At 41.7% G+C, this 26,709-nt stretch overlaps 1 protein-coding gene across 2 annotated transcripts in view; it reads right to left on the minus strand.

Annotated features, from left to right (window-relative positions):
- Positions 1 to 26,709, minus strand: part of nav2a (neuron navigator 2a) — a 99,376-nt gene that overhangs the window by 33,170 nt on the left and 39,497 nt on the right. For both annotated transcript variants that reach the window (XM_042490803.1, XM_042490793.1), the window contains exons 9-12: positions 24,556 to 24,678; positions 4,915 to 5,044; positions 1,691 to 2,009; positions 231 to 954 (exon numbers count right to left, since the gene is read on the minus strand). In XM_042490803.1, coding sequence (XP_042346737.1) covers positions 231 to 954; positions 1,691 to 2,009; positions 4,915 to 5,044; positions 24,556 to 24,678 — 1,296 coding nt within the window. The remainder of the gene's footprint in view (positions 1 to 230; positions 955 to 1,690; positions 2,010 to 4,914; positions 5,045 to 24,555; positions 24,679 to 26,709) is intronic.

The raw sequence follows: 26,709 nt of genomic DNA on the forward strand, positions 1-26,709 counted from the left end.
ACAAGCCCACACATGTGATCATTACTCACCGCTGTTTATCATTTACTATGACTGCATGATTACTGTCTTTTAAATGGCTTCTGTTTGTTTGTGGTGTATGTGGATAAATTCAAGCCCATACAAGAAGACCCCACTCAGTATGTCTCATCAGTTATCTGTCATCACGTCTGCAGGATCACCGACAACACAAATTATGTTCCGTGTGTGTGTTTGTGCGTGTGCGTGCTAACCTGCGCAGTGTAGGTGAAGAAACCTGCTGTCTTCCTGTCAGAGGGACCGTCGCTGATCCTCCACTCTGCATCACGACTCCGCTCCTCAGGTTATCAATCTCCGAGACGCCCTTCTCCCGATCTGTCTGATTGGCCAGCGTGACTCCCGAGCCATTGGCTTTGGTCAAGCTCATTGAGTTTTTCCCGTGAGACGTGACGGAGAGCACGGCGGCCTCGATGCTGCTGGTGGAGGACCGGTTTCCGTTGCGGGCAGCTGCTCCAGAGCGGCTGGGTCTCGGCAGACTGCGGTACTGCAGTGTGGAGCGGGCGCTCATGGGCAGGAAGCCGTCATCATGGTGACCCAGCGCTGACCCACCATCCTGCCCGCCAGCCTTCAGCCCTCCTGCCAGCGAGCGTGCTCCAGATTTGGGCATTTTCCCCAGGGTGGCAGAGCCACTTGTGATGGTGGCGCCGCTGGCAGTAACCATAGTTACCATCCCATGGCCCTGCTTCTTGAAGCCGAAGGTGCTGGTAGGGGTGCGAGAGGTGAGTGTGTGTGTCTGGGAGTGAGGGTCTGAAACAGTGTGTGTGAGGGCGTTTGTCGTCGGTGTGCGGCTGGTGGGGATCGACTGTTTCTTTGCCTCATCGCCGCTACTGCGTCCTGCGTCTGAGGGCGAGCGGTGAAGGCCGTTGGAACGAGGAGAGAGGCGACCCTTCTCTGACACCTTGACGTCATCTGTCTTACCTGCAGGACACACAGAAAAGACATAAATGGGGTGTGTGCGTACTGTTGACCTTCTGCGACCCTGTGTCCTCATGGACAGTACATCTTGGGACTGCTTCATCTTATTTTAAATATTTCAGTCTTCTTAACTAAGGCCTGTTCACTTTCATGAAAATTTTTTTGTGCTATCTAGTTGTAGTAAAAGCACGACACAGTACTCTGTCTCAAAACAAGATAGCGACCATCTCTGCAAAGTCAGCACAAGCGATCCTAACACAAAAATGTACAAGGTGCAGGATCTGTTCAAATGTTACGGTTGAAACTTGTTTATTTATACTTAACGGAATTCGTAATTTGATATTGCATACAAATTTGACCAATTTTAGCAACATGTTTCATACCTTACTACACACTGACTATAAAAATAAGCCCAATGTCTCAACATAAGGACATTTTTTTTTAAAGCAACTTACTATTTAAAGACAATGCTTAGTTTTTTATACCCATCATCATCCCAAATAGTGGGTCTCAGGAGGTTACATAATTTCACATTCAGCTCACTGAAAGTCAGACTTCACAAGTTGCACCTTAAAAACTGTCATGATTTCATCTCAGAAGTGAGATGATAAAAATGACGGGTAGAATATCAGCGCATCAGATTGGATCGAGAGATGACACTTGAAATAAACTGGAAAATCTGCGTTATTACTTATTTATCGGTCTGTTTTCTTTTATTGGTGTTGGATGTCTATTTTACCTGAACTGTGGGTCTTGAGTCCAGTGGAGCTCGTGGATCCTGTGCTACTGGTGCTTTTAGTCCTGGGGGACGTCACCCCCACCTGAGTGCTCATTCCTCTCCTCCAGGAGCCCGTGTGGGACACCGAGGGGGTCTTTCTCCCCGAGCCGCCCTTGTCGGACTCGTCAGAGATGTCGGAGGGGTTCCGGCGGCTCCACTTGGAGCCCGGCTCCATCTTGACCCCACTGTCTGACCCGCCGTCTGGCCTCTTCACCTCGTCTCCTGACCAGGCCTGGTGCACCGCCGTGGAGGCCGAGTGCTTCTCTGCATCCGTCACAGGCTGGGAACACACACAGACACACAGGTCAGATTTATTACTGCTGAAGAAAGCGTCTTTTATGAGACGTTGCCAAGTGCCTCTAAAAAGCACTCCATTTTATGACCACAGCCATCATGCTGTGAAATCCTGCCGGCGTCCACACCAACATCACCTGAGCAGTTTGGGAGGAAGCTGTTTGACTACGCAAGGGCCCAAACAGAAAGACTTCTCTTATTTAAAATGTGAGACTTTCTGCTACTTTCACTTTGCTGGGCAGCTCATACTTTTGAGACCTGGACTTAAAGTCAAGTCTTAAGTCTGTCAGAAAAGTCATCTTACATGTCTTCATAATCATATTGCAAGTCAAGAAACTGCAGGTCTTTAGGGTTTCTGAATGGTGACTGTTAAAATGAGATGACATCATGGTCCAATATCTTAGTTTAAAGAACGTATCTGTTTATTTTCTTTCTTTTTTTTAAATGCATGTTTTAGTAAGTGTATGTTATTTGACTTCTATTTTATTTTTTTCATAATTGAAAGGTCTTAATGTTCATTTGCTTGTGAAAGTGTCTATTTATTTACTTATCTTTTATCTTAATTATATTTTAAAAATTATTTATTTATTTAATTCTTTTTTTTCATGTTTGAAAGGTCTTCATCTTCAAGTGTTTGTGAATTTTTTTAATGTATGCTTATTTTGTCACTATAAACCAACAAAAACAAAACTGCAAAACAAAAATGAGATGACATTTGAATATTTTCATATTAAAATCAGTGCATTTTAGGTAGGTGGGACCAAATCCTTCAAGAAGCTTGCCTGGTGCCGTCTTATTTACTTTTCACTTGATGTGGGACGAAACCAGGTTTATATTTGTTTCTAGAAGATTTTTGATCTCAAACAAGTCCACCCTCAGAGCAGAGAAGTCCACTGGAGTCTTCTGATGCCTCCCGTTTACACTAAAAAATGCTGAAATAGCTTCTGTTCCTGACCCTCCTGAGCTTTACGACTTCATTTCCCTTTTTGAAAACTTAAAACATACTTTCTGAGCGTCAGTTCTGAACTAGAAAAAAACTTTTTGAGGAGTTTTTATTGTTTTAAATGAAGGTATAACCAGTTCACCATAGCCTTTATTTAACGGTAAATTACAGCTGTTGGAGAGACGATGGCTGCTTTTAACTTGATTCCACGCTTGCCAAGGCAACACTACAAAAATGCGACAAGCTGCTCTGTTCCCAGAATTTAAACTAGACTTAATCAACCTGCACTGTGTCAGGCTGCTGTACTGAGAGAAAGGCTCCTTTGTGCCTCTCCTTTGTTTTTTTCTCCAGCACCTCGACCTCTGCAGCCGAAACGAACACATGTCACATGGTGACCGGCTCCACATCAGTCCACAACACTCTGTGAGCGTGACATACATGTGAGTCAGCTGACGATATTATCGTCTCACCGATCACTTTCCAGAGGGGAGTGACTCTTAATCAGTGTTTAATGATTTGAGGCCAGAGTCAACATCAGCTTTGGCTTTGCGGGTTCACAGCTGTAGTCGCACATTCTTCTCTGAAGGCTGAGGAATGCTGGGACACACTGGCTTTAGGGAGGTGAGGCCAAGTGGAAGGATACGGCTGCTTCAGTTTACCACTTTATACATTTAATTTACATAAGTTCCCTCTCAATCATCAAATACCCACTAGATAAGTGTGGCAGTGAATTCATCTAAAGAGACTGCCCTCTGCCTGTATTCTCTTTTTTTCCTCTTATTTTGCCATGATCGCAACATATATGGGCGCCCTCACCTGCACGCTGTTATTGGTGTGAAGCCCCAAGTCAATAAAACTTAATAAGAACCTAATAAAAAGGTATCGACAAAGTGCACCAACACACAAAATGTTGCAAAAACAAATATAGTGAGGTGAAACACCAAGCAGACAAAGATCATTGCAGAACGAGTAGTCTAGGGTTGGCTTTCACTTTTTAACTGGTGACAACTACAGGAGAGGTGGTGAAAAGCAACATGGAGTCGACTCGCTTTATGTTGAACAGGTAGGTGCTGGCAGTTAGTTTAGTTAGCTGCTTAGTATCTATCAGCTTTTCCGTTACAAAAATGTAACATGCCCAAAACAGCAGTTTGCAGTGAGCGTATGAACAAACAGTAACTAAAAACTCCCATAGTATGCCTTTAACTTTTCTAGATTTATCATTTAATGTGAAACTCATGTTACCTTCAAATGGAACTCATGTGGTCCTATTTTCGACATGGAAAGTTGTGCATTGTGTTCCTTTGTTCCCTTTTTTATGGTGAATAGCTTGGGTATTTTTTTTTTTGCATTTCTGTGTGATCTTTGGGAATCTATAGGCTTTAACACTTTTTAAAACATCATTGTAAATCAGAACTCTTGAACTCTTGTCAGAAAACTCCTCAAAAGTAGCCCTAAACCTTCCAGTGCAGCGCTGATACCAAATATTCAACTGAGCACCATGAATCACAAAGTAAGGCTAAAACAAAAAGCATCATTGCGTCATGACTGCTTCATGCAGAAGAGAGGAGAACCTGGACATCTAGGCTTTAATGAAATTCAAATCAAATCTGAACACAGTAACTGAATCCAATCTTTCACATCCATCTTTAAACGAATCTATTTGAACGTGTCTTTAAACAACCAAAAGTAATGTAAGAGCAAAAGCTCAACTTTTGTCAGGTATATTACATATTTACTGTTTAGATGAATGCCTGAATGTTTTGCACATTGTGCTTCTCTAATAAAAGAAAAAGGGGGAAGGAGAATGAAAGATTTAATGAGATTTAGTGAATCGAGACAATTTAAGAACTTGGAACCAGATCCAAAATGGAACCGGCTAATCCAACTTGTGGTGAAATCATGAAAAGGTTTGATATTATTTTTAATATAGATGTGTGTGTAGTCTTACCTGTGTGTTGAGACCCTTGCGCTGTGCAGCGGGTGTGTTGGCGTAGGAGGAAATGGAGGAGCTGGTGTTGATGTCATCTGTGTCGATGTTGTCACTAATGCCACTGCTCACAGAGCTGCTGTCATCCCAGCTGTACGGAGAGAGAGAGAGAGCGAGAGAGATTAGCTTAAGTCCTCTTAAACAGTAAATCTTTCAGATTGGAGACGATGGGGGAGTCCTGCTGGCAAACAGCGGCTCTTTGGGAACATGTTTACTTCCTCTTTGAAGACACAGACATTCAGTCCACTCGGCAGACGTTCAGCAGAGAAGCAGCAGTGAGGTGTGATGCTTGTGATACCATGATCACAGCACTGATCTGCATCACTCAGCTGAACTCTGTACAGACAAAGATGGTTTTTGACACTGCAGTGAGATTTCATTTTTGCAAAAGTTGTTTATCTGATAAATATTTGCATGAAAAGAGAAAAAAAAAGTCTATTAACTACAGTGTTAAACGGAAATAAAATTGCAAAGAAAAAAAAGATGGATCCGGCTTCTCTGACTGCCTGGTGATTCTTCTCCTTTATTCTCTGTCTGAACTGGCTGCAGCACACACACACACACACACACACACACACACACCAACAGGCTGAATGGGGTTGTCTATCATATGAACAAAAGCTCGTCGGAGGGGTGACATCACAGGGAGCGTTTGTGTGTGCAAGTGTGTGTGTCTGTGAGTTGTTCAAACAAACCCATCTGAGCAGAGCAAACAGGCTGGGAGTTAATGCAGGATATTTGTAAATATGTGTGTGCACGCGTGAGTGTTTGTGTGTGTGTGAGCGTGTGTGTGTGTGTGTGTGTGTGTGTGTGTGTGTGTGTGTGTGTGTGTGTGTGTGTGCGTGCATCCGCTGGGAGTCTGTGGGGGACAGGAAGCTCGGCCAGTTGGCAAACATCACTCTGAAAGGACCAGAGGGTGGCTGATGGTCATGGGCAGTGCAGGGTTGGCTGCACCACAGACACAGACACAGACACAGACACACACACACACACACACACACACACACACACACACACGTACGTGTACACTCAGAGAGCTGGTGTTGTCAAACTATCTATATTTTAACAGTCATCAAGGGACCGTTCAGTTCATCAGTTTTAGACTAATGAGACATAAAAAACTATCAGCAGTGAAACAATAATCAATTAATACAATCCCACACATACACACACACACGAACACAAACATATGTCACACACATCTGCAACTGCGCTATAAACATCCACGACAAAAAAGATATTCAGAGATATGTAGATTTACAAAAGAAGAAAGAAACAAATCAAAGAATGTTTGATATCTCTACTTAATAAATTGACTACATGATGAAAACTATAATCACCATATTACCAGTACCTCTGCATATTGATGAAATTCTCTATTACTAGCGCCAATGAAATTCCTGGTTTATTTCATATTGACTACTGATACTTTTCTCAATACCTTGCAGCAGCTTGAGCATTTTTCCCAAGAAATCTGTTTTTTTTAACTTAACAACATAAACTTGTCAATGGACTGGATGGACTTGTACTTGTAAAGCGCCTCTCTTGTCTTCTGACTGCTCAAAGTGCTACAGAGTCACAGTCATCCATTCACACACATTCATACAGTGGTGGCCAAGGATACTATACAAGGTGCCACCTGCCACTCAGTTAAGACACACACTCAAATTTGGGGTTCAATTTGGGGTTATCTTGACAAAGGATACTAGGACATGTAGACTGGAGTAGCTGGAGCTCGAACCACCAATCTTTGAATTATGGATGACCACAGCTGCCCCGCACTTGTAGAGACATCAGTGTTAAATATTGTGGTAAAACAAGCAGCCAAACAAGGATTCTGCCTAAATAAAATACAGGCTAAAATTAGCAGTGTGCTAAAAAAAATCTGAATTTTCTATGAGTGAGTCCAAGCATCCAAACAAGCAACCAATGCCAACTTTGGAAACTTGATGATACAGAAACATTTCAATCTGTACTGTAGTTGAATACCCAGCACTTATCACCTCCCACTCATCATTCATCTGTCAGGTTAGATCTTCAGACGAGCGAGACGGCAAGTCAATGCAGTTTTGTTCAGCAGCCAACTTGGAAGTCCCAAATGTTTCCCACCAGCACATGAACACAACATCATAATTACAGTCTTAAAAAAAACTAAACAAAAACAAAGATTGGAGAATGGCTCGAATCCCAGATTCAGATTACCACTGAAATCTAATCAGCTGGCCGATTTCAAGCCAAACACATTTGCAGCTTTTTTTTTAACAACCTGACAAACAGAGACGGAGGGGGAAACATAACTTCCTTCTGGAGTTACCGGCGGAATAAATCAAACAGCAGGAGAGTTTCAGAGTTGAAAGCATCCGTGGAGCAGACAAGCTGAGAGGTGCTGAGAGATTTAGAGTGACCACAAACGTCTCAGCTCGTCCGTACAGCCACAGGGGAAAGTCCCTCACACACACACACACACACACAAGTGCACAGACAGAAAATAAAGATATGTGGACAGCCGTAAAGAAACAGACAAGTACAAACCCATTAAGATCTCAGTGCTTCCTGACAACACACTGAACAAAAGTCATCATGAAAAGATTTACATTGCCTTGACTCACATGTGCGCGCACACATACACTCACACACATGCATCTACCTGGTCAGGGCGCCTGGGTTGCCGTGGGAACCAGAGCGCTGCGGGAAAATGCCAAGCTGGACAGAGAGCTTCATGACTTCATGCCGCTGAGAGAGTTCACACAGCCAAACGTCTCTCCCTCTCCCCCTCCGTCTGCCTCTCTCTCTCTCTGATCCTTCTCAGTGTCTCTCGCCCTCTCTCTCTCGCCCTGGCAGAGTTCCTAGATTGAGCTCTTTTGTCGCTTGTTGCACTGATGCTTCATCCCTCGGGCACTGTTCGTCTCTCTCTGGACTAACTGAGAGAGAAACTGGAGGGGGAGAGGAGGGAAGGACCTGCCCTGCTGCTGGAAACATGAGCCTCCCCCGGGACTGTTAACCACTTCACTGCTGCAGCCACGCCACTAATAGAACACACCAAGACACACACAAACACACCCCGAGCCCTAAATAAGCCACTTCAGTCCTAACAAGAAACAAACGGTAACACAAATCCAAGCCGCATGATCACAGACAAACTCCCCCCTTGAAAACTGAGGGACAATCCTCATCCTGCTGCTGCTGCTGCTTTCCTGTGTGTTTCCCAGCTATGGTTTGTCTGTGTGCGCAAGACTGCAATTTCCCAGACAGATCCACCCTGACTAACTGACAAGCCAGTGCTAATTAGAGATCAGGCCAAGCGGCGTGGCCCAGCCCACAGCCTCCCGCTGGCAAAGCAACCCGCCAGTTAACCACCACCGAGGCCTCTACGGCCAATCACAGGAGACGGAGACGTTAGCTGCTGGCTGCCCCCGGGAGGAAGCGGTGCCAAACGCAGGCCGAAAAGCCGACAACTAATAGATCATCACACCAGGAGGAAGAGGTGAAGTGCTTCTTCCTCTCAAAGATCCAGTGTGTGGGATTTAGGCGGATATAATGGCAGAAATGGAAAATAATGTAGTAAGTATGCTTTCTTTAGTGTATAATCGCCTGAATATAACAATCGTTAATTTATTATTTAGAAAAAGCTGTTTTAGGGGGCAGGTCCCTGTCATGGATGTGTAAAGAGACCTGGATATATATATTAAAGGAGCCTGCTCATTCCTATTAAAGTTGCTCAGCTGTACAGGAAACCAAAAAAGATTGATTTCCGCATTGTGAAATAATCCAGATGATCGGCACTACTTCCACATCGTCGGGCCCTGGGGCTGCAACAATATGAGGTTTTCCTGTTCCGATAACCATCTCAGAAAATATTGCAGTATCACAGTATTACAGAATTATTATTACTGTCAGTAGCAACGACCCACAGAAGGGCTTTATTTTTAGCCAAACAAAAAAGTCTTCCCTTTGAAATAACTACAATAAAAGTAGGATTCTCTTTTTTTTCCAATACCATAGACAAGCAAATGTACACGGTATGATAATTGTCAATTTTCATTCCATGGTATACCTTATAACTGTTTTATCGCCATAACCCCATACAGCAGGAACACTAGAGGCTCCTGCTAGCTGAGTCGGCTACTTTTGGTTTAGCACTCTGCTAACATGAATGGGGATATAATGACTGGATCGCCTGACTGTTCTAGACTTTCCAAATCAAGTCATTCTGCAGAGAAAGAAGGTGAGCACACATTAGCAGGTGCTGGCGAAGCAACCTGTCTGAGAGAATCACTGATTTGCAATGTAAAATTACTTAATTCTGTGTTTTTACTGGTTTACATCACCCGGTTGGTTTGTTTTCAGAAGAAGACCTCTCCGGATAATTCAGCTCCTAGTTAAAATCTTGCGTTATCAGAGAAAAAAGGCCAGCACACATAAGCAGGTGCATCAGAGAAACACTGATTTTCTATTGTGAAACAGCTGTTTCCCGTGTTTTTAACAGTTTTAATCACCCAGACTGTTTTTAGAGAGGAAGAGACCTCTGTGGATAATTCGGCTCCTGGTAAAAACCTCCAGAACAATGAACACTGAGGGGATTCAAACCGGGAGAAGTTTCATCTAGTTCTAATCTGCGGTCCTCACCACTAGATGTCACTAAATCTTACACACTTCTCCTTTTAAGGGTCAAAAACATAACAAAAACCCATTTTCTCACTTAACTTCATACACTATCTTACCATTTTAGGTTTTCAGATTTCTGCCTGCACCATACTATAATGGAGGTGAATGAGACTGTTTCTGATACTCGCAGCAATGGAAAATGTGCAGATTTTGTGTGAACTGACCTTTTTAAATCAGCTGGAATGTTCAGCTGAACTTTGTGAGTATGTTTGCCATTTACCAGGATGACACAAGACTTCATTCTCCCACTCACTGGAGAGGCTAAAAGGCTTGTAAAGCAGTCAGAGAGGACAGTAGCGGAGAAGGAAAAGTGACCCAAATCAAGACATTCCAGAGAGGAACCTCGCCTCTCGCCGGGTCCCTTCAGAGTGCTTTCCCAAAGGGGTCAGAGTTCAGAGGCCAAACCTCCAAAGAGAGAGTGGGGGAGGCAAGAAGACCAATGAAAAAAAAAAAAAAAAAAAACAAAAAAAACGGCTGCCATGTGGGTCAGCCAATAGGAGTGCCTGGAAGTGTCCTGAGAAAAAGGCTGTGGTTGTATTTGTTTAACTTTTCTTGTGCACGTCCCTCGGGGCTGCGGTCGGTCGATGGGTTGGTCGGCCCGGCAGTACAGTGACCCCCCCCCTCCTGAAAAAGAAAAACAGTCCGGTGCTGGCACATGCACACAGGATCTGTGCCGCAGAAACATACACACAGACATGCGGCCACAACAGAACTGTGAAGCAGAAGTAAGGGGATTTCCTGTGTTTGACGGGTGACTACTGGTCCACGCACTGCAGCTGGATCATATCACCCAAAAATCTCTGTCTCTGTCCACAAAGACAGACAGACAGATAGGCAGAGAGGGTTTTTAGTGTCTCTCTCACAGACAGCCCTCTGGATTGGGGGGGGCACGGTTGACAGGTGAAGTCTGCGTGCGTTACACACACACATCATCAGGACAGAGGAGCTGGTGTCGTGACTTCATCCCAAACATATCAGCATCATCAGAAATATTCAAAACACCTTGTAACTATCACTAAATATGGTTTGCATAATGGAGCGACGTGAAAAACGAGTTTTTCTATTGACACAACACTGTCCTTTATCAGTTTTCAGTTGTAACCGAACTTGATGATTTGAGCTTGATATAGTTGGATTTTATATATTATGTACAAGTTATGCGATGCTAAACATCTTAAATTCAAATGTTTTTGAAAAACAGGCAGCTGTTTAAGAACTTTCTCTCTATAAAAAGTCTAAGCACAGTTTAGAAATAAATAAATGAATTAAAAAACATCTAATCAAAAAAGGTCAAAATCTGACCAGACATGCCATGCCAGCTTTTTGTCAACATATTATTTTTTATTGTGAAATTTATTTCAACCATAACAGTCACATATTGCTCAGATTTTATTTTACGATGCCAGCTGTATGTCAGTCAGTAATTTCCACTAAGGGGAGACACCCCAGGTGGTAAGGGGAAAATGTATTACATAAATTTATCACCATGAACCTCCCCCAGATGACTTAAATGAAGACTAAGACTTACAAATATTTTTTGTGTGAAGTTTTCTGAATTTTAAATATGCAGATGAGGCATTGTTTAATTGAATATTCACTTTTTGCATACAATTCCATAATACATACCAGAGCCAGAACAGATTCCTAAATTTGTATTTTGGACATTTTATGGACGTGTTGTGTTCGGACATGTTATGAGAGCAAAATAGCCCAAAATTGACCAGTGCAAGAAAAAACTGTCTCTAACCATTACATGTCAAATACCCTACGTTTACTGCTAACTTCAATTAACCATTCAGACACACTACACTGATTTTTTAAATATAAAATACAATCACATAAATAACAGATACAGGGAGAAATGCTGTTTAGTGTTAAAAACAGAATAGCGCGTGTTCAGACTGGTATAAAATCAATATGCAAATTGGGCTACTTGTCACAGGAATGTTTAGCAACAGTATGACCTGGCAGAAATATATGGCAGGTGTTTCCCCCGGTACTGAAAAGCTGCTTTTCCAGTTTCACCGTATCACAGCTTAAGAATTCTCACATCAGTATCTGTACCTGCAGCTGCTCTTTGCCTCAGGGTTCAGAAAATTTCTTTCAGTGTTGAAAATACATTAATACCTGCAAGCTCCTGGTTATTAAGATCTAAAGTATGATATGATCACAGGTATCTTTATCTCTACGGGATTGATTTAATGTAAGAAAAATGGGAAAAAGTAGCAAATGTTCAGCTGAGAGGCAGTGTTATCGCTTCTGAATTACTGTCGCTGGAAACTCCATAAACCTGACGAACTAACCTCAACTTATCTTTCAAAAGACAACGATCAGCACTAAATGGGCAGAGTGTGAGGGTGAAAGAGGCAGTGAAGGGGCAGCTGGGACGGGACGGGACCCGGCACATTCCAGACCGGAGACCAGGAGCTGTGTGTGGTACGGAAATGACACAGCTGTCCCTACACTGACGAGAAATGACAGGACTGGACAGCACACTCAGGAATGCATGTCTCTCTCTCTCCCTCTCTCTCCCGTGTCTGGTCCCATTGTCTCGTGTCTTTGGGAAAACATTTGCTATCTGCCCTCAGAGAATCTATCAAAGCATTTAGATCCCCCTGGCTGCGTCTCTTTCACACGGATTTCCTTTGACTTGTCTCTTTCTCTCGCCTTCTATTTGATGTGTAAACACACACTCCCTTAGATTCGACCGACTGACCCGGATCCACGTTAAAAACCCGTCACTCATGTCTCGCGCATCGCAAAACACGGGCACACGAGTCCATCATGCTTCTGCATGTGCTCACAAAACCAAAATCGAAATTTAAAGGACTACTGTGAAAAATGTGAAATTTGTCGGGTGTGTGCAAATGCACTACGTAAACACTCACAGCATACAAGCCAGCCCATTGTCGCCTCAGTGCTGGAATGAAACACAAGGCTGTGACTCCTGCGCTCTATGAAACCGGATCATGGAGGGGTCAAATCAAGAAATATTACCAGTTGTGTTGAGAAGCAGCAACAACATGAAGGGAAACTTTTCCCTGAAACGATCCTCTTTTATCCTCATCTGGTTTGAAACCTTCTTTGAAAGTGTCTCCACATAACAGATGATGACCCACTTTGAAGAAATCAAACATTTTCAGGAGTTTCCTTTCTGAACATCAAGACACTTTTTTTTATTCCACTTTGCTCTTTGCCCTATTTTTCCACAGATGCTCTTAGTCTGTTCTCCATCTGAAATAAATTTTCAGTCACACAGTGAAAAAATATGTGCATTAAATAAAATTTTATATTTGTTGATTTTGAAGAACTTGAGTTTAATAGTGTATGAGACTGCATACTTTTAAATATGGAAACAAAACATTGATTGTAAATTTAAAATTGAAAATAGGGATGAGTTTTTGGACAAATATATCAGCTATCAGCTATTGGCTGTGTGCATCACTGCTTGTTATTTTCTGGTGATTTTTTTCTGTAATTTTTGTCATTTCATTTTGCGTATTTTATGATGTGCTTCCAAAGAATGAACGAAAGCTGCAGAGGGAGACAGTGGGGGGAAAAGTTTAAAGAGCAAGCATATTTTTACATCTAACTCGGTTAATTAAGGTTTTTTTTTCAGTATCAGTTAAAAGCAAGTGAGAAACCTGAATTCAGAAAGAGTACAGCTTCAATTTCTGTCTGTTTTCTTGATGTTTTGTGAGTTATTTAGTTCCTTTATTAGATTAAACCGAGCTTGCCATCAACTTTTTTAGACTGATAGTTTCATGCCTGCATCAATTTGATGTTGAATCCTGATGATATATGACATTAATATTTTGTTGGTTTTAAGTTGTGTTGTTAAATAAATGAACTGTTCATGTCAACATCATTTTGACAAAGACTTAAGACATAATCTTAAGGCATAGAGACCAAAACCCAACATCTGCAAAACGTCATAATGTTAACGTCAACACACTTTGAAATTCTAGCAATGTTAGACATTTTAAATATCATCAAACTGATTTTCATTCCAACCAAAATTTAAAGTTTATCCAGTGTAAGAGTCCAACATCGATCTGACGTCACAGTGATGTTCTGTGGCAGCTGAGAAAAAGATAAGAAAGCTTGTGGAACTTAGTGAACCTGCTGCTCGTCTCCCAGCCAGATGAGTCGGACTAGATTTGGGGGGACATGTGTCTTCATATTAAATATTTAAATCAGTTTAAACCTCATATCGCTTTGATGAAGAGCTGTATTAAGTTTATGCAGAATATTACATTGTGTCAGATGGTAATAACAGGATTTTTCCAATCTCAATGCTATCTAAAGTGAAATAAAATGAGAAAACTGTGACTTAAAGGGTTAAAATCAGAACTCAAACACACTATGTGAATGATACCATTTGGGGCTCAAGGACAAAATCCTACCAATATGTTGGTCTGTAACCTGTTACACTTCAAGGGTCCATGACATTAAATCTCTCTTTCACGCAGACTTTTGTCCTCAAGCTTTTCCTGCAGCTGAAACGTGGATAATCATCTTCATTCGGTTACTTTAAAGCTGCAACCTGCACGAACCTGCTGACTCCCCGACTTCTCACCTGCACCTAACATCATGGAAAATATCAATCATGCGAGGTACGGAGGATTAAAACTTACCCTGTGCTGAGCGCTCCACAAACCGCTCACTGCAGATGTGTTAGAGTCCAACATGTTCTGCTGCTCCTTTGCCCTACTTTCTCCATCTACCGTTTCCTCCTGGTTCAAATTCCAGACTGGACCAGAGACACTGGACCGAGTCTCTGACCTCTGTGCTTCCCTTCACAAACTGCGGGCTCTTTGGCTCATGCACTTTGCAATCAAGACGTTCTGGTTTTGAATCCAGCCTGCAAACTGTCACATATCAAGCTCTTTTCTCTCTGAGGGTCAATACTCCATTTCACTGCTTTCAGTCGAGTAAGTCGGCAAATAAACTGAACTGCGGAATTACACAAACATGCTCAAACAAATGATATGACAGAACAGTACAAAGATCAAGAGGGAGCTGTGGATGTTCAAGCTGCGATGTTTGGCATAAAAAGGAGAATGTGTGGGAGAAAAACTCTTATTTACCTGAGAAAGAGCCCCACCTACTGCTGTGTGTGTGCGTGTGTGTGTGTGTGTGTGTGTGTGTGTGTGTGTGTGTGTGTGTGTCCCCTAGGGCGAGGCAGGTGTGCTTGTTAAAAGCCCAGAGGAGGGGGAAGATGGTCTGCTGATACGGTATCTATGGCAACTAAAACATCATTTCTCTCAGAGTCTGTGTTTCTCTCTTCTTGTTCTTATTGATTCTTTTCCCTGTTCTCTGCATGTAAATTAAGAAGCTTTACTCTAATCCACCTCCTCTCACATACAGGAACAAATTTCCTTTGCATGTGGGTACATTTGAAACTAAATATATAACATTACTATCCAAGCTATTTGTGTCAGCTACAACTGTTGCTTCCATATGAAACAAAAGATTTTCACCATCGATTCATGTGTTATAGCTATATGCAACTATTCCTTTTTTGTGCAATGGTTAATACTCTGACAGCGGTACGGCTGGGTAGTAGGGATGCAAAATAATATCCGCATTTTTTAAAAAAAATTTTTATAAGAATAAATATTAAATATATTGTTCACTTTCAAGTTTAAATTTGCCTTTGCAATTAAAAAAGGAAGTTCATTAATGTCACTGACCGTTTTTTGTGCTCTGTTTTTTAAAAGTATAATTTTAGTCACGGGTATAGCTTTAAAATTCTTGTTTTGGCACCGGTTTCGAAAATCCCCCGAAATGATACCCAAAGCTAGACAGAGAAGAGGTAACAAAAACAGTAGGAAACTGATGGTCCAATTATTTCGGAACGGATTAATTTAAATTTAATTATTATCTTCTTAAAGTTGGAGAGACCTGCCCGAAAGGCTGAACGCTCAATAAAATAATAACAGTTTTCCTGCAGAAAATTCCTGTTGATTTGTATTTGCATTTCACTTATTTTAAACGCAAATGACACTGAAATGACTACCGAGGAGATTCGTGCTGTGTGGGTGGAGCAGCATTCTGCAGCAGCTGGAGTATGTGAGCGTGTGTGGGAGCATCCCATTAACTTGGGAACACATTTGACCTTAAATCTTGAATCAAACCGCTACAGATTGTGGGTCAGACTGCCTCAGCCTGCTCCAGCCTGCCTCAGAACGCCTCGCTGGACTGTCTTCATTATAAACACAGACACAGACACACACACACACACACACACACACACACACACACACACACACACACACACACACACACACACACACACACACACACACACACACCACTGGGACACAGCAGAACTGTTTTCGGTATGAACATGGCTCGGAGGCATTTATATCATTTAGTATTCTATGAGAGTCAAAGGCTGAGTCTGGATATCAGTGGAAGAGTGTTTAGTTGCATAAAGTGTGTTGTGAGTATAAGTGAGTGTGTTTGTGTGTACGTGCAGAAGATAAGGCAAGAGCAGACAAAGGATAGGTGTGGCTGTTTGGTATCTCAGACCAAATGTTTAACACATTCTCCTCTTGGTGAATGCGAATTCATATTTCCAAAAACTTTTCCTTTTTACCTTTTCTTGACAAGACCAAATCTCGAGGTAGATTGTGTAAGTCTGCTGAGGATAAAGACATAACTGCACTTTTATTTCAGCTAGAAGACCGGAGTTCATTTTAAGTTTGAGAAGCAAAGTTTCTTAATTTCCTATTTGACCTATGAATGTACGTGACTAACTGGTGCACATTTAAAGGTTCAATGTGTGGGATTTTGGGGGATATACTAGTAGAAATGAATATAATACAATAGGTATATGTCCGTTAGAGTATAATGAATAAAAATGAGAACTGATGTGTTTTCTATACCTAAGAATAAGCACATTTTATCTGCACAGAGAGCAGGTCCTCATCTATGGAGAGCGGCAAGTTGCACTGCCATGTTTCTACGGGAGCCTAGAACAAACAAAAACACTGCCTCTAGACAGGACCATTCATATTTTTTGTGTCCACCACCCTAGTTAGCAGCAACAAGAGAGTTAAAATCACTCAATTACTCTACAGAAAATGACTTTACTCAGAGTTTGTACTGGTTAAAATCACCAGGTCTGTTTGTTTAGACTAGGAGGAGACTTCTGTGGAAAATGTGGCTACCTGGAAAAACCTCTTGAACAACAAACACACAGGATCCGTGAGAAGTTTCAGCTGGTTGCAATCTGAAATCCTGATCTCACTATACCACTAAATCCCCCTAAATCTTACACACTGCACCAATCAATAGAAAAGCATGAAGGAAGGTCTTGGTTAAAAGGTGTTGGGTGATGATGGTGGCCAAGTAACTCACGTTCAACTTAGTCAGCATGTAAAGAAATAAATGGACATCTACTGTCATTTAAATTGAGAAGTAGCACAGTCTCACTAACCATATGAAGGTTGTTCATGTTTCATAATGGAAAAATATCAGGAGAAAATTATGCAAACTGCACTATCTGACAAGCACAGATGGTTTAGGTGTGTGATCATCATTTTCCCTGGTGCCACTGGTCTTGGTAACCCAACACTGACTCACCCTACACCCCTCTGCCATCACTAACCAAACACTCCTGGAGAGTGGAGCCGAGGCTCAACACACACACACACACCAGACTGGGACTCACACACTGCAGTTAGTGTTGGTCCTGAAACAGCAGCTGTGATCAGCGCTGACAGGCTGATGTCATCTGCAGGAAGGGCAGCACGGGGTACAACACTTAAAGGAAGGTTTTGGGGGTTAAAGAGCAGATGAAGCTGTTTTTCTGTGTGTCTGTTATTATCATACAAATAGACTGCTGGTTCTTTGGGGAACAAGATTGCTGGCTCATGAAACCAGCAAGGAACAGAGGGAGGGGAGTGATTATTATTACAGTGAGAGCCCGGAGGCAAACCACAACATTCACTTTCCTTCTCCAGGGGAGCAGGTGGAGGTGGGGTTACAGAGGACAGACGGAGAGACAGACAGGTAGAGGGCGAGACAGGTGGAGTGCCAGGTGTTGTTGGTAGCTGAGGATAAGAACCTCTCTCTTCCTCTACCTGAGGCCAACAGGGAACCTGCTCAAGTCTAGACAGCACAGGTAACATATTGGGGCTCGGGGCATGTGTGTGTTACAATAGGTGTGTCTCTAATGCGTGTTTGTGGTATGACATGATCTAAACAACTTGTTTCTGTTGTTCTGTAGGGGGATTAAAAAAACCCTGAGAAAAACTGGAAGCCATGGTTTGAAGTATTAGCCGTTTTAACTTGCAGTTTTATCAGCATTCCAGATAATGGGGCAGACAAAATAATCTGAATTTGTATCATAATATTGTAAAAATCTAAGGAAATCTTTGAAGTTTGAGTAGTTAACACAGGCATCTGCAATTAGCCTGCACACCAGTTACATGTGTTAGTCACTAAAATAATTACTGTTTAAAACAAATCACTTTCCGGGGTAAAATTATTTAGGAAAAGAAGAGAAAAGAATTTAGGTTAAAAAAAAAAAATACAGCCCAAGAAGCCTGGCTTTCGTAATCGATCTATGAGTCTGAGTTTGTCAGACACACATTGGTTTACAGTGGGAGAAGGGATTTCCCAATTTTTGAAAGTTATCACAGCAGAATTGCACAATTCACATTATTCGTAATCTATCAGGAATGTGAGCTTGCATGTGTTTGATTCCCCACATTGCAGTAGGCTGCCAAATAACATCACACTGTGGTAAAAGTTAACCACAATTCAATTTTTTTTTATTGAAATAAACGAGGAGGCTGTGTCTTTATATGCAGTGCTAATGGAGTTAAAAGACTGGTGTTTAAAGGCTTAGAGCCACAGTGGCAGAGCAAGGCAAGTTTACTCACGTTTATTAGTACAGTACCTTTGAAAGGCAATTTAAAGTACTTTACAAAAAGCATTAAATCTACAATTTAAAGAAAAGAAGAAGGACAATGACAGGTATTAGAGTGAGTGACAGCTATCTAGTGTGTTTTAACAGGCACCTGTTGTTTAAAGGCATATCTGTCATTAAGTGTCATGTTTACACAGTAAGAAACTTCACATGATACCAGCAGAACAGTACTTCCCTGTTGGTTATTTCACTCCTCATCTTTGCCAATGAAGTGGATCTGTCTTTACAATGAAAATAAAGTGTGTTGTCACATATGTTTTGTGAAATTAAGCAATTCAGCTTTTTTCGATTTAGAGTAGAAGCAGACAACTTTTCCCCTCTTACCAAGTGGTATTACTGTTGGCACTGCTCTCGCAAAGACAACCGGATCACATTCAGTTTACGTCAGAGCCTCGCAAATACCACAGTTTCCATGGTTACTTTGGTTGTTTCACTGTTCACCATTTCCACTACCAGGGATAGTAACTGCAAAAACCTTACACTGACACTCTCTGGTAACTGGGGATAGCCACTGATATCTTCCGTGGAATACAAAAGTGCTATGCTCTTCCTGTCTCGGGTTGAACAATGGTTGACACACTTTCTTTGTGCCCTAAATCAAGCCTTTATTTTCCCAGTATATTTAGTGGTGGGCAGAATTGCATAATTTAACAGCGAGGCTTATGGGTAACAAATCTTAACGCAGCAGTGTCATTTTTCTATAGCCATGACATTACGCAATCAATAATTACTTTATCATGAGTAAAAGCAAAAAACTTGCCTATTTCCACTTAAATTTGTAGTACCGACAACTACTTTGTTTCACTTATCACCTTGAAATAATGTGTTGGTTTTTCACATCGACTATGCCAAGGCGTCCCCCAGGGCACAGTGCTTGGTCCTCTCCTGTTCATCCTGTACATGCTCCCCGTTGATAACTTTATACCACATCATTGTCTCCGCTTCTACTGCTATGCTGATGATGTCCAGCTCTACATCTCCACCAAATCCATCACTGCTGCAACTCACTCCCATCTGACCAATGGTGTCAATGAAATTAAATCATGGATCACAAAAGCCAACTTCCTCAAACAAAACTGATAAATCACACATGATCATCATCAAGCCCAACTCTCTCCCCATACACATCTGAGACTGCACCAATTTGTCCACGTTCAAATCACAAATCACCTTTTCAGGACGACTTTTAATGTGTGAATAATGTCTAATTTAATTTTATTGTGACATGTTTTTGTGATTGTTTTAATATTATGTTTCCATTAAAAGTGCTCTATAAATAGAATGAATTATTATCGTGATTATTATCATTACTGTGAATATATTTTCAGTTCTACAAGTTGACCACAATAATACTATTGTAGCAGCAAGAAGAATGTAAGAGGAAAAGAAAGCATTTGCACAAATGTCTAAAACATTAGTAAGATCCTTTATTACCCTGCCACCTCTTTTTCCTATGAAAGCATCAGTCACTGCATCAAACTGGGGGGGTTTATGTCGTACTCTGCTCTCTTTGTGTCACATTCTCATTTGGAAAAGAGAAATGATATCTTCAACACCTCAGCGAAAGCGGGGGGGGCTAACACGCACAGCTACCGCAGTTTCACACCACAAAGACATCTCCTTTTGTCTGCTTTAACAAAGAGAATTCAAATTGGAAGACAGACGGTTATAGATTGCTTCCTGTTTCTCCTGCCGCAGAGATAAATGACAGGGATAAGCACGCTCGCACACACATTCACGCACACACAGAATTCTCTATTGTCTCTGCCTGTTTACTCAGCCTCGCAGGTCCTGTTGTCCTGTGACTCGATGAGATCCTCTGCTGCTTTCCACCCCCTGCTTTACATACATTTGACAGTTGGTAAAACAAGTTCCTGCACTTCCAGGAGATCAGCAGCACTGATCCGCAGTCACATCAGTCACTAACTGATCAGATATTATTAATGGGTTTCTTAGTGTCTGAACAAGCCACTGAATGCTTTGTTTTTCAAGTTGCTTCCTTTACGCTCCTCATTAGTGCAGATTTAGTCTGATTTGGAGGCTTTTAGCGTGAAGGCTTAACAGTTTTAGGAACTCTTCTAACTGTGAACCGCTACCCTTTGAAGCTCGTGACCTCCTCTTCCATGGGTCACAAGGTTTTTGCCCCAATGCGACGGTGACACCCAACACCTTACCCCACCCCCACTTCCACACCAGCTCTGAGAGGCTCAGCTGCATCACAAACGGGAGGACGTAAAAAAGAGGCATTTGAACTACAGCAGGTTTATAGACAGGTCACACACCCAGAGAGCAAATACAGACCGCACACACCTCTAAGCTCCAGAACTTCCACTGTAGCCCTTTTTACACAGAGATTGCGCTACAGAGCCGCTACGAGGTCCCTTCTTTATGCACCTTTTGCATATTTTCACAGAGCCAAACGCCCGCTGCATCATTCTGCTCCAGTGTGTGATTATATATTGCATTGCAGCCTTGCGGACTCAAAGGAGGCGGGACATGTAACACAACAGCGTCGGCCTCGAGTGTGACATAAAACATAAGCGTCGACCTTGCTTTCAAAACAATAACAATGGCATGATGTGTCAATAACAATCATTTAGCAGTCCTGTTATAAGGTAGCTGATCTTATCAGGAGCTCTCTCTCAAGCTTTTCTCAATTTGCAGACATTTACAGGTGCTGTTCTTCTTCTAGCCGCTAGCCGCTTCTTTCTCTCCTGCTGTAGGTTGCACACATAACACGTCATCAAACGTCACACTCCCTCTGACCATCGATACGTCTTTCTGGTTTTTGCATTTTTAAGTTGAGCCCCTATTCTATTGGTCGGCCACTTAGATCGGCAAAACAATAATTCCTATAAATTCCCCGTTCCTATTATAAATCCAGAGGTGACTGAGCTTTTGCAATTGTTGCTCCAAAACTCTGGAATAGCTTTCCCCTTGTTATCTAAAATGCTGAATCTGTGTCTAGCATTGAGCAGCTTCTGAAAACTCATCTCAATAGGTTGGCATTTTTATAAAGTTATCCCTGTTTGCCACAATTAACTCTTGCCCATGTATTGTCCTTATGTATATGTAGTATGTATGTATGTATGTATGTATGTATGTGTGTGTGTATGTATGTATGTATGTATGTGTGTGGGTGTATGTATGTATGTATGTATGTATGTATGTGTGTGTGTGTGTGTATGTATGTATGTATGTATGTATGTATGTATGTGTATGTGTGTGTGTATGTATGTATGTATGTATGTATGTGTGTGTGTGTGTATGTATGTATGTGTGCATGAATGTGATTTTATTGTGTACATTTTATCCAGATGAGAAGCGCTTTGTATCTGTGTGTTTTAAAAAGTGCATACTAATAAAACATTATTACTATTATTATTATTATTAGTAGTAGTAGTAGTATTATACTAATAATAACACAGACCTCATTCCAGAGCTGTCACTACCTCTGCTCCCAGCTCAGAGGTGAGACAACTCTATCCTTCAATTCTGTGACTGCACATTATACACAGGACAGCAAGGCAGCATAATGGCACATTATTACAGCCTTGAACAGCCAGTGTAAAAGCAGCTTTTGACACTCACACAATTTTGGATGCAGATGCAGACAAAGGTGCTCACCCTCCTCCACCTGCCCAAACTGCACCATTAACCCCCTCTCATGTATTAAATTAGTCTCATCTTTTACAACAGAGAACCAGTCATCCTGATTTACCCCTGAGCTCCACGGGCTTCCGCTTGTTATGCTAATGCATTTTATCTCCCACCTCTCCTAATTAATCCCAAACTAATAGCAGTAAGCACATTTATCAGACATACCTTCAAGGGGGAGAGGAGGTGTGGTTGGGAGGAGAAGGGGGGGAGTCACCTCATCCCCTCTTGATTCTAAATCTCTCTCCTTGCTCTTCCCTCTAATCTAATCAAAGCGATAATGAAGCCGACTGAAGATCATGAAAGATGAAGTTTAGGGAGAAACATAACATCTACCTACTTCAATTCAACCTCACAGAGAAACATGAAAGCACAAAATCAAACAGAAACAAAAAGAGGAATCCCCCAACTTTTATCATTTAATCATTTTCCACTTAGTTTCTTCCACTTGCTACGGTCTCTAATCAAAACAAGAAAGAGGACAAGGAAAGATAAGAGACAGAGTCTTGCATGTGAAGAGAGGAAGAAGAAAGAGTAAGAGAGGAAAGGTGAGGAGCGGGACAGTTTGTGTTAAGCCCCACCTAAGGGCTGAGGGTGTTTAAAGTGGAAAAGTGTGTGTGTGTGTGTGTGTGTGTGTGTGTGTGTGTGTGTGTGTGTGTGTGTCTGTGCGAGAGGGCAAAGGTCAAAAGTCTAGAGGACAGGAAATTAGCCACACCTGAGGATTTAAGGAAAAGGCTGCTTGAATCACTCAAACGACTACAAGACACACCAGCATGTCTGTCCCTGCGAAACCAGTTTAAGACTCATGTAAGACTACAAAGCTTTTGTTTAAAATGTCAAATATTGCAAGTCTGAAAGAAGAAACTGGTATATTTCTATTTAATAAAACATCACATGTTGATGATAGCTGGATATAAACTGAGGAGACCAGTCGTTCCTTTGTCCCTCATTCATCTATTCGCCCAGCCCCTCTATGCATCCTGCAGTCCATCTTCATATCAAGCTTTTATTCCCTCCCCCTCTACTCTCTCTCTCCCTCTCTCTCTTTCTCTCTACCCCCCATCCTTGCCTTGCAACATGGTGGGGCTCTGCTTGGCCTCCATCCATTTCCGTCTGTCAATTAGCCAGGAACTAAATCCCTCTCCATCTCTATGACAGGACAAAGACGGCAGCATCACATTGAATCGCTCACGCTGCACTCGAGACGAACTGGAAAGTCCCACAGACACACATACACTCAATCTTCTCACTTTACTACATGCTGTGGCCAATATATCTTAATAATACAGAAGGAAATACATGTGTCTCACTGCTATACTGTAACATTAGGGGTCAGCATTGCACAAAGCTCAGCTAAATCAAATGCTGTGTTGCAGTACAAGTCTGAGCAAAACCAATGCAATAATATTCTGTGAAATACATGGGTAGAACATTTTTTATTAAGATATTAATCAGCAGACATGATATGATTGTGTTTCAACTGTTTCTCAGTTTTCCAGCTGTTTTTCAGTCAACCAGAAACAGAACCAGTGCTATTTAAACTAGAGAACCTAACATTTATTTACATTATCAATTTGTCAGCCTCATATGTTCTTAATTAACAGTTTAATCATTTTGGTAATAAAATGTCAGAAAATGGTCAAATATGCCCTGTGTAATTTCCCTGAGCCAAAGATGACACCTTCAAATGAGATAGTTTTTCCAACCAGCAGTCCAAAATCCAAAGCTAAATGTAAGACAGCATTGTATTGTATTATATTGTATCGAATTGTACATTTAAGAAGTACAAAGCCAGGAAATGTTTGGGTTATTTGAAACAGGACACAGACCAGGAAGTATTACAACTACCAGACATGTATACAAACTCAGTGGCTATTTATATTTACAGCATAAACCAAACTGAACAAACACAACGTTCAGCATGTTCAACAGGAGGGGTATAAAGGCATTTTTGATAAATGTAGTTAATCAGCAGAAGCAGTCCAACTACAGAATCACAGTGCTCTCCCTTGCTTATCTGCTGCATTTAAAATGGCAAAAACTGGTTTGCACTTTAAGAAAAAATGTTTTGATAGTGAAAATTGCTGCATATTTGCAGTCTCACACAGCTTGCAGACTAAGAAAGGCATTAGCAGCAACATTTGTGCCTTCTGCATCTCAAAAGAATAAAGCAAATGTGCATCAGTTGGATTTTATGGAGGTACACAAACCAAGCAGAAGGAAATTACTCATTCCAAAAATGAACTAAAACTCTGCATGACAAAATGACTGGTGAAACAAACTGAACCTCACAAATGGATCATTTCAAAGAGATGTAAAAGATGTTTCAGCCTTACCTGTCAGCATCTCCCTGTCCTGACGATGTGTTTCGATGAAGCGTCTCTCGGACGGCGGCCATGCTGTCGGGCAGGCGGTTCAGGCGCCGCGTGTACAGACCCAGACCTCCGTCAGTCATATAGCTGCAAAACACAACAAAGCACATTAGATATAGTCACCATAAAGCATCTAAGACACACAATTATAGGGCTCAGAGAGGATGATTTAAAGCTTGTCTAAGACTTTGGCCAGAGTTAATACACTCTCCTTTTTTTCTTTTCAGCACTTCTTTTGTTGTATATAGTATATATCAAGAGGAGCCCACGTTCATCTAGTTTTCCCAGCCGGGGCAAAGCTCTCATCAATCAGGGCAAAACATTTTGCACAGAGCTCCCACACAAACGCTGATGACAGCAAACTATCGGACTGAAGACACATTTCTCTCTTGTGGCCAGTGGTAAACAACAGTGGTCTGTAAAAGATGTGGCAGCTCAGCAGACACAGGATGAGTCTGTTCTTTATTCCCACAAGACGGATACCACCATTCATCACCTACAGAAACCATCATCTCCTCCAAGCTGTAACATTATGACTGACTGAGTAGCTGAACGTCAAGAGAAGCTAAAAATATACTGTATATGTGAGTGGAGGCTACGTAGGTCATTCATTTCATTTCATGACGGAAAATTACATTTGAATTGACTTGATTTATTGGTTGTTGGAGTCAGAGGCTGACCGTTAGCAGCAGTTACAGTCTGAAGCTGATGCTGAGGCCTGAACACTTACACAAACATTCTCATTCAAACTAAAACAACACCGACTAATTCCCCAAATATTTACTCGTGGAGGAGATTCCTAATGGAACTAAATATTGACTCATTTAACCCAGGTGTAATTTAATGAAATGTTTGCTGATTTAAAGTCGAGTCTGGGCTGTTCAGGGCAGTGAATGCTTTCTGTGTGGGACTGTGATGATTCAGTTTCTGCAGTCGAGTGAGTAGAAAAATAAGCTCCAGCAAGAGTTCCACCACTAAAACCCTCTCTGTGTTATCTCTGCGTGGATCTCACTAAGAGGCAACCCAGCACAAACACACACAAACGCACGTTTATGCCTACATATACAGTATACACAGAGTACAGTGTTTCCTATAGACAGAGCTCCTTTGTGTAACCTGCAGTCAAACTCAATCAGCATCGGAGCTGCGGGACAGAAACGAAATGGCAACCAGGAGTCACTCAGCAGAGAGCAAACCTGTACAGATGTTTATATTGTTTACAGCTGTAACTATGATGAAGAATCAATTGTCCTCAAAGTTGCTATGATTGGGTGGGTTTTTTTATTTGGCCTCTTGTGGGTCACAAAACTAGCTGAAAACACAATGATGACCCTATAAAGTGGTTATTATGAATATATACTTAAACATCTAGTAGACCAAGAGCAACATGAGTGTCAAAATGGAGTCTTGTTTCTATCAATGATACATATAAGTCTAATATTCACTCTCCCATTGTTCTGATGTCATCGCTCCTGACTGTCTGTGAAAAGATGTCTGGCTCTTTAGCTAGTAGATGTTTAACGTTCACCATCTAGTTTATTTTTCTTCTGAAACAGCTGCTGCTGGAAAGGTGGTTGATGAGAGCTAGGTTTGCAGACTGGAACCCCAAAACAGTGTACTGAAAGAGGCTAAAAGGCTCGGCAGTGATGGGAGATAATTCACTGTGGTGATATAAAAAACAGCAGCTTACCCATGTTGCAATAGAAAAATTTAACAGCTTACATAAATTTAAACAATCCCTGTGAGTTCTGCATGATGTTGCAATTTTGTTCAATCACTGCAACTTTCCCATAAATTTTACTAGTCATCATAGTTTGCTGTGAGTTTCACAAATAATAGCAGTCCCTCCCTTATGTCATCAACTCATTTCCTTAGTTTTGGTTATGAAGTTGCAGACAATGGCAACATGTCTCACATTAACCATCAAAAATGATTGCTGAAGTCCATGAAAGGTTTTGCACCACATGCAATGTTAAAGTAGAACACAAACCAAAAACCATCGATGGACAATCACCATGACAGGGGCTGTTGCATCTAGATCTACTGAGTTAGTAAAAAATGTGCATGTCCAGGGTGCCCAGTGGCTCAGTTGGCAGGGCGGGTGCCCCATGTACAGAG

This window comes from Plectropomus leopardus, chromosome 1, assembly GCF_008729295.1.
Source record: "Plectropomus leopardus isolate mb chromosome 1, YSFRI_Pleo_2.0, whole genome shotgun sequence".
Classification (NCBI taxonomy): Eukaryota; Metazoa; Chordata; class Actinopteri; order Perciformes; family Serranidae; genus Plectropomus; species Plectropomus leopardus.